Here is an 8,915-nt window from a genome sequence, read left to right as displayed (position 1 = left end):
ACTTTGTATCACAGGTATAGCTGCAATCCTGAAACCAACAGGCTCGGCCAGGAACGTTTAATGCTTCCTACGCTATGCAATGCGAGAATCAATGTGTTAATGTACATGCCCATTTGTATGTCCAAGGCCGGCTTCTAGATCAATATCGTCAGCCTCATCTCTGTTGTGTCCCGTATCACGACCTTTCTTCTCGTCTTGATTGCTGTCTGTTTCCGGTGCGGCAACTGCAGCTCTAGCTCTATGAGACTGCCGTCTACTGCGCTTCGGCTTTCTATGCATTTTCTCATCGCTAATTTCTTCTACACTGGCGATACCCGCTTCAGCCCGCATTCGTTGGACGACCGGACCCATGGCAAATTGACCATCTCTCCGATCGTGGTTGCAACATGGGCTAAACCTGATCGGCAGTAACCAGTCGTACCAATGATCTCCCATCACAGTTTTGAAGTTTTGATATGGCCCGAGGTCGAAAGGGTTCTCTCCAGGCTTAGTATGCAGGATCGCGAAGGTCTTTATAGCGCCTGATGCCTGTTCTTCAGCAGGCGCGTCAGACTCTGTAGTCAACGTCGCCGTTGAGAAGGAGACGGTACGAAATCCGATCGATGTTTCTGGAGGCTTTGGCATGTGAATGGCCAGTGTCCAGACTAGGGTCCTCCTTGACAGGTTTTCGATGGTCGTGGTATTGATGAGGGCAAACTGGAGGGAGCTGCCAGTCATGCCTAGGTTGAATAGACCGAACAGAGCGCCCCTAGAGGCTCATCAGTTCCTATCATACATGCAAGATTGCTGGTCCACCTACAAGCATACAACGACCAGCCAGTGGACATGAAGAGAGTGGGTCTGCACAGGGTATTTATTAGCCTGATGATCTGTGAACGTTGAAACAAGCTTTGTCGGTAAGACAGTCAACGGCTCGTGTGGCCTTGCCTCGTGGCTTTTGTCGCAGCCTTACGAGAGTCCATATTCGGAACCAAGGCAGCGAAGTCCGCTCACCTCTCTTCTGTACTCCGCAAGAAAGTATGCTGCAACGGTGAGATTGAAGACACAGTAGATTGCAGTCCAGCCTACGAACTGGATGAAAAATTTGAACGACGTCTCAGAGACCACCCCTCCGACCCTAGCCGCGGTCAGTATAAGAAACTCCTGGATCTGATGATAAGGAGAACGGCTATCTGGGGTTTGGCCCTCCACTCAGTAGCTTAGACTGTGCAACAGATCACCTACCAAGGGCAGAAGTGATCCATCTTGCGAACGCATCGCTCAATCTCACGGCAGTGGTGCGCTCGGTCTGGTTTCCAATTCAAGCAGGTAGAGCACCAGTTGGGGCGACCGTCTGTTTGGCAGACGAATGCATCCCTGCTGTAGAAGTCCTGGAGGCCAGGCGCTGCTTCTGTAGTCGTAGGCGCTGTGGATGCCCCACCCCCATAATTGTGGCCAGAGATCCTTCCATTCTCTGCGCTTTCCCCTCCAGCATTCTCTCCAGTACTTCCGTTAGAGCTTTGGCTGGATCTTTTCCTATGGCGTTGATTGCGCCGTCCCTTCGCTTTCGTTTTGCTCTCTCGCAGAGCACGCCACTGACTGCAGCGTGGAACGTATCCGGGAGTGACGGTAACGGTAAAGAGAAGGCGGGCATAGGTGAAGACGAAGAGGAGTAGAAGGACAGAGTATATGACAAGGATGCCAATCGCTGGGCCGGGGCGAGGAGTGTGGAGGGTGGTGGAAGGTCTGAGGAGGTAGTCCACTGTTGATGCTCGTCAGCATGAATCAGCCAAGCGGTTTGGGATTCCCTTACCGCATAACAGCTTTATCTCGACCCAAGACACATATCCCACAAGTCCGATTAGGATCAGTGGAATGACCCGGGATACCCATAAATTCGTAGCTTTATTGATAGATGCATTGGGGGCCATTGATCACTGAATTGATGGGCCTGGTGTTGGCCAGGAATCGTCAGCAGCCCATGATACAAATGCCTGGTCCTTTGGGGAGGTAAATGCTCGAAATGGAGTGTTCGAGAGCAAGGGAAGACTTGATAACTACTACTTAATGATCATATTGTCTTTCAATGACTCGACGACTCAACACTTCCCGCTGAGAAGTAGATTACACTAGGTGTAACGAAACGAACCCCGTTTACCTTACAGAAGCAGGGAAGTCGGCACCGAGAGTCCTGGACAGCCCCCATACCGGCCCTAACCCTACTTTCGGAAGGCTCCCCTGGAGTGAGAAACCTAGGTGGTGATCTTGGAACTACGAATATCTTCTGGGAGCGCATAAATTGAACTCTAGGGAACGCTTTTGGGTGTGATACGGGCATTGACCTCCAGACTGAGCTGGAATTAGGTGCAATCTTTAAGCACTTCTCATCGCATTGTCCAGAGGGCGTTATCCGAGATCTTGGTGCAGGACGGGAGTCTTGGCGACCAGGACCTCCGTAGTTCGGCGCCAGTTTGGAGGAGATCAACAACAGCAACTCTTGTGTCGAACCTCCAATGAATACGTGGTCTTTAGCTGCGGCCTTGACGCTTCAGCAACCTCCATTTTCTATCAGCCAGAATACTTTATCATTGCGTGGGAGCGAGCAGGCCTCGGGTCCTCCGACTCAGTCCCTGTAGGCAACCAGGCATTTGCGGAAGTCATTGAAAAAGAAGCGTCAATTACTACTCTAGGGCTTCCCAGCCTCGAAGTCATCGAAAATGAGCCCAGATTCTCACCGCTCTTTGGGTAAATGAAGTCCCTTAATGCGAAGCTCCCAGCCAAACATTGCTCCCAGTTGCCACTCTTTTATCTTGAGAAGGATGCTTGCCCTGTCATCTCTACCACAAGATACAATAACCATTCCGTTTGCATTATGAAGTGGGCTATGTTTTGGAGCGTTGATATGTGTTTCTCCACTTCATTCAGTGCAGCCTTACAACTTGAGCTCATAGTTTAGAGGGATGTAGGGGCTTTCCGGACTTACCGAATCACGAAGCTCTCGCCATATAGCGAACCCCACGCCAAGCCGCACACTGTAATCTGCGGTGCAGCAATGTATCCTCGGCCGGGCCGCGGAATCTTCAGTATGCGTGGCCATTGCAGCGAGCGCTGTGCTATATATATTGAATATATCCGTACAGAGAGGGAACGTCTGGTGTACTGGTTCGGCTGGCGCCCACTCTCATTGTACACGAGACACCAAATCAAATCAATCCCATTGACCGTCACTTTCTCTCACAGTATAACGGTAGCCTGACGACAAAATGGCGGCTAGGGATCTAAGCTTTGACCCTGAGCTGAGGTGACATGATGGTACCGCCTTATCGGAAAAGGAAGTCTTGTCCGAATAGTAAGGTATCATTTGCCGCTATTCTGACCAGTCTCATGATTCGCCACCCTTCCATACTGACTCCCTTCGCTGAATTACGTCTCGATGATTTCGCCGCATCACATTGGAAGGTACCTCGAAGTTCTCATTGCACTTATCACGTTAAACAGTCACGGACTGAGGAAGACAATCAGGATTTTGAATCGGGACATCTTTTCGCCAGGCGTAGTGCCAAGTAGAGCCCAATCAAACGAGCTTCAGGACTCGGTAAGAAGGAGACTAATCTGTGGGATCTTTTTTCTACGCCGTCTTTACGCCCGTGAGTCAAATTGACATATCCTACCACCGGCGACTCGACCTCGGCCAGATGATGGTGTGCGCCAGGGTCAGGAGAACGCAGTAAGCGTCAGGGGTGGCATTGACCAGTTTTGCGTGAGGAGGTCGTGTTTTTCTATGATCTGCATCCTTTCACATTATCTTCCCGCCTCTCTCGGGCAAATGATACAGCAGCACTGAACTTGCAGGCCAAAATCACACTTTGTACGGCTCAGTCAGATCGTACATCGTCCGTGATGTGTCACGTATCATCCCCCAATTTGCCCCTTCAAGTCCGAAATCCATACCCCTTGACTCGTGAATTTCCTTTGATGTCGCTGTTCTCCCCTACAGCAGTTATACAACTGCCTTCAGATGCCGCTTTATCTGACCATTATGCTTGCTCTGCCCTTCAACCGTCTTGATGGTGGCTGGGATGCTCGGTTTCATAATATGTTACTACCCAAACGAGCCCCAGGCAATGCGAACACCCAGCTATTGTCCGTCCAATCTTTACCTACCGTTCTCGAAGGTCGGATTCTTTGCCATAAAACCTTTTGGTTACCACTAAATGTGCCAGCAGGTCCACTCCCCAGGGCTCACGTCGCTGCTATCGTCGACCCGAATTTATCTAGTCCCGCAGGCTACCGCTACAAACTGGTAGAGACTATCAGTAAAAGTATGTACACTGTGCGTCGATTACTGGGAAATGGTGCGCCGCGAAGGCCTCGCGCTCAGGAGCGACCAACCACTACGCCAACAAGGTGGTACTGCCACAAATGCAACAGCGGTCCTTACAGCATGGCGGCGCAATCTAGCTGTACGAACGTCATCAACGGCCGTCAATGTGATCATCCCAGGTGTCATTATTGCACAAGGGAGTAAATATTGGCAGGTGCCCCTTATAATCGACTTGGAACGTTATTTTCAACGAAGCGCTAATGGTTTTGTGCTCAGTGACCAGTTCATTCCCCCTATCCTGGACCTCACAGAAAGCACATCCAAGATTCAGAGAGAGGTGTTGTAAGATATTGAGGGCTGGTAGACGCCCCAATATGAAGCTTATTAGGCCTCCATCAACCAACTCTAAATACGAGAGACTACATATTCAGTTCTTAGACAATGTTTGTAACGCAAGGACTACAGCGAGATGCACTAGTTATGTTCTGTCAGTTATGGGCGTCATGATTACCTTGTTTGGCCACCTGCGCTACGGTCAGATTCCCATGCCTTTCGCACGCATTTGCCTTGCATCACAGATTCTTTCAAAACCTGCATCACGCTTCACAAGTCGCTTGCGAGCCCGACAGAGTGACGAAGAGATATTACGCGCATTAGCAAGGCAAGGCTGCATGGTGGCTGACGCTCCTTACCAGCCAACGTGGCGAGCACATGGCATTACAGGCTTCCGACCGGCACAGCCTTCCCCATCCGGAGAGTTAGCTCTTCCGGCTTCACCATCTTGCTTCAGCGTGCAGCTTGGTCCCGGTTACTAGGTCTCGGGTCAAGTATCCCCCCCCCCAGCTTGAATGTCCATAGGTCTAAGCCCCACATACTCGATCATCCATTGCGGCATTATTTACATCCTAACGGCACTTGGACTTCAGCACACAAGGTTACGGTTTATCACTATGTGATGAACACAGTGCATAGCCACGGATGCCTTCTTTCTGCCTCCAGTAAGCTTTATGTGGGAATTGGAGCATCATCTTTTAATGAGCCGTCACGGTACGTATCATACCCCTACTATCAAAGCGAAGCTTTCAAACTGCTGACCGGGCCTCTTGGGGCCCAACCGCTATAACCCAACGAATCATTGCGTCTAGGACTTTGACCACCGCAGCAGGAAATCATTTCCAAGCTTCACTACTTCGGTCAGCGTTCCTTCGAGCTTGCGGAATTTTAAGGGACTCTCTACAAAGCTTCGTTCGCCCTAACATGATGGTTAGGAGATGTATCGACCGCCTTCAAAGGGCGATGCTTCATCATCAATTCCGGTGTGTGTCGAGGGTCGGTGAGTCTCCTGACTAGCGCCTCCCTGACGAAGATTAACAGTGCCCCCTCCTTTAGTATTTAAGGAAGAGCTGTCAACGCTCATCCTTCTTCCAATTCAGACATCCTCACAAACCAGCTTTCCAGTATCTCGAGAAGAAAACATAAAAAGCACCGCCAACAATCTTTCAGCTCCGAGAGCGGTCCTGCGTCCTCACACCAAAACCTCCGCGAAACCCGTAATCAGCACTTCTATCACCCACCTCCAAATCGTCCCCGTTGTCAAGCAATCCCATCAAACATGACGAGCCGATCCCAGACCAGCAGTCGGGCCTCCCCTCCTCCTCCTCCTCCTCCTCCTCCTCCTCCTCCTCCACCCCAGCCTCGCTCCTGGACGTGCGGTTATTGTAGGGATGGTCTGATGTCGCTCAGATTCAACTTGTGGTGCACCAATTCATCCTGCGGGCGCCGCAAAGACGTCTATGCTATCGAGTACTGAAAGACCGGCATGGAAACGCAAAGCCAATGGCTCACACCCGGTTCCTACGAAATGAAGGAGGAACATTCGAAACGAAAGACATATTGCTGCCTAGTGAGTTAAGTTGAGTCGAGTCTATCACTGGGAAGTACGCTGATAGAAGTGCGTATAGACATTGATCTCGTGTATCAAAACTTGACCAGACCCGACAAACTTTTTTTCTGACCTACACTCTTTTTCAACCCTTATCACACTGGACGCTTCTCCCATGCCGCAACCTCTCGCCCACACCAACACAATCCCCATCCGTTAAACCTCTTCATGGCATCAAGCATTCCCAGCAAGTCACGAGCACAAATTCTTTTCTTCACGACCCTCATGTATCGGCACCAACCCCAGATTTCAGCATTCCTATTCCATTATCATATAGATACATCAAGCGCAAGCACCGTTCGGTTCTTTAGACCACAATGCATTAAAAATTAGACAACAGTGACACAAAAAACCCCGTGCCCTTTGGAGGCCAATGTTCCTGCAATCCCTACCAGAAACCCTCCCGTACAGACATTTCGAGTTAGCATAAATGTCCGAGAGATTTAACTTCGAGGGTGACGAGTAGTCATACACCGCACTTCCGCCTGCCCAGGTAACAGGGCGACAAGGCAATCAATCCATCGCTGCCTAGCGTTTAACCGCTAGGCGTAGACTCGCTGCGCAAACATACCTGCTCTTCACAAGTCCTCCCCGCACCGACTCTCCACCCTCCGCGCTCTTCCCGTACTACACTTCTACCAGAAGCATCTGTCCTCCTCTACCGTCCCCCCTCTCTTTCTCCATATCTCCCAACCTCCTTCCCCTTCAGTGCAGGTACTACCGGCTTTGGTATGTGAGCGCGTCGCTGTGGTCCTAGGACAGCGCACGAGCTTTCCAGTCTCTCCAACGGTCCTGAGAATGCCTCGGCTGGTCGATTGCAGGTGTTTGTGCCGGAGCGGGAGATCGGTGAAGCGAATGGGTGGATGTGGTGATGGGGTGACGTTGGGAGAGAGGCGGAGTTCGCCTGTTGCTCTAGCGGCGGATTTGATTGGTTGCATTGTTGTGGGGGGAGGGAGGAGATCACGCCAGGGCTGAAGGAGATGGTTCCGGTCAGGAATTCAGATTTACTTATGATCCAGAGATTATGCGAAACGAGGGATTCCGGGATTTAGGATTCAAAGATGGCTCTTTTGACCAAGCTTGAGCTATACGTGTTCGTCCATTCATAAGAGGCAATAGCCTCTTTATTCATGCCAGATGCGACCAGATCGCCATCGCTATGCCCATGTCCAACGCAGATCTAGGTGGTCGTCTCGAAGATTAAGCTCACACCATCATCCCCAGCCGTCACAATCCTCTTCCCTCCTCCTTGCATAAAACCCAGCACCCCTCCACCCTCCCCTTCTCCTCTGTGACCTCTCCACTCTTCAACAAGCCCCTGTCCACTCGCCGCTGTTCCACCTCTTGTATCCCACCTCCTCACCACTCCGTCAAGCCCACAGCTCGTGAGTAGATATCCCGTAGAACCAGGCACGAATTCAACTTTCACAACCGCGAATCCCTCATGCGCTTCCCGTATGTGCCGTCTTGCGGCAAACCGATGCGCAGTGTCGAGGAGCATGATGTCCCCATCCACACTTCCGGCTGCGAGTAGAGTAAGTGGTGGTGCGCTGAAAGCAAGTGTCTCCACTGAATCTCCTTGTGCTTGGAGACTCGCAAGTATTTGCCCTGCCTGTCCTGAGCTTGCGCCCTCAGTACCACCAGCTTTCCTACCTCCTCCACTCTTGTTTTTGGAGCCTCCACCTTTCATGCCTTGCGTAGCCGACGCCGGCGTGGCAGCGAGCCGTGGTAGACCAACAACTCTTATCATTCCTCCTGCTCCACCGACCACAGCAAAGGCACCTCCTGGCGCAACGGCAACGCTGAATAAGCCTCCTTCGACTGCGAATCTCTGGTCTTCCGTCGTCAAGCCAACCACGGCCTGGCTCCCTGCGCTCCCTACAGCGCCAGCGGCGGAGGCCTCCCCAAAAACGTCCCAAACGTAGAGGCTTCCATCTTCGCTGACTGTTGCAAGCATTTTCCCATCCGGTGTCCACGCTCCAGCGGTACATGACTCCGTATGTAAGTAGTATGCCTGTATTACTTGCAGTGGGGCTCCTTCATCCGTTGCATCGATCGTGTAGACCCAGACACTGCCATCTGAAGCGCCTAGAGCAATAGTATTTGGATATGAAGGGTTTGGACAAGGTACGAGAAAGTTGATCTCGGGCACTTCTTGCGCTTCTGCGACTAGAGGGTACGACTGGGTTTTCGTGCTATGGGCGCGCAGACGGCCGTCGAGGCCCCCACTGAGGAGATAGTCGCCATTTGGTAACGTGAATACTAGCGCATTGATGCTGTCCGTATGGCCTGTAAGTTTGGCGATGGGCTGCAAGGAGGGACGGCCAGCCGAAGGATTGGATTCGTAGGATGTAGGGAGGACAGGAGAGGGGAGTTCGGCGGAGAAGACGTAAGTAGTGTCATCGCCTCCGCCAGTGGCTATTATAGAGGGATCAAGAGGATGTTGGGCTATCGTGAAGATGGAATCGGTATGCAAGTCGAAGTGGGCTTTTGAGTCGTTTTGGAGCTGGATTTCGGCTTCTTGGGGGTCATCGTCGGGGTCGGAATCCATGTGTTCGTCGAGGTCCGAGGGTATCTCTTCTGCCGCTTCTGCGGCGTCTAGGAGAGCGGGCTCATCTTCTAAAGATTCGTCTTCTCCGTTTGGGGGATGTGAGGAAGCCATGGTATCCG

At 51.6% G+C, this 8,915-nt stretch overlaps 2 protein-coding genes across 2 annotated transcripts; both read right to left on the bottom strand.

The window, feature by feature from the left end:
• Positions 1-96: 96 nt before the first annotated feature.
• Positions 97-1,910, bottom strand: HO173_002184 (uncharacterized protein; the record flags this gene model as incomplete). Its single annotated transcript, XM_037304118.1, has 5 exons — positions 97-748; positions 800-840; positions 994-1,117; positions 1,225-1,741; positions 1,793-1,910. The coding sequence occupies 5 exons, from the start codon at positions 1,908-1,910 to the stop codon at positions 97-99; spliced, it is 1,452 nt and encodes a 483-aa protein (XP_037168913.1).
• Positions 1,911-7,425: 5,515 nt separating this feature from the next.
• On the bottom strand, positions 7,426-8,907 carry HO173_002183 (uncharacterized protein; the record flags this gene model as incomplete). Its single annotated transcript, XM_037304117.1, has 1 exon — positions 7,426-8,907. One exon carries the CDS (start codon positions 8,905-8,907, stop codon positions 7,426-7,428), a length of 1,482 nt encoding a protein of 493 aa, XP_037168912.1.
• Between the last annotated feature and the right edge of the window lie 8 nt (positions 8,908-8,915).

This window comes from Letharia columbiana (genome assembly GCF_014066305.1).
Source record: "Letharia columbiana isolate WasteWater2 chromosome Unknown Sc0000004_s0, whole genome shotgun sequence".
Lineage (NCBI taxonomy): Eukaryota > Fungi > Ascomycota > Lecanoromycetes > Lecanorales > Parmeliaceae > Letharia > Letharia columbiana.
The sequence above is the reverse complement of the archived record's forward strand: the minus strand, read 5'-3'. Positions and strand labels throughout refer to the sequence as shown.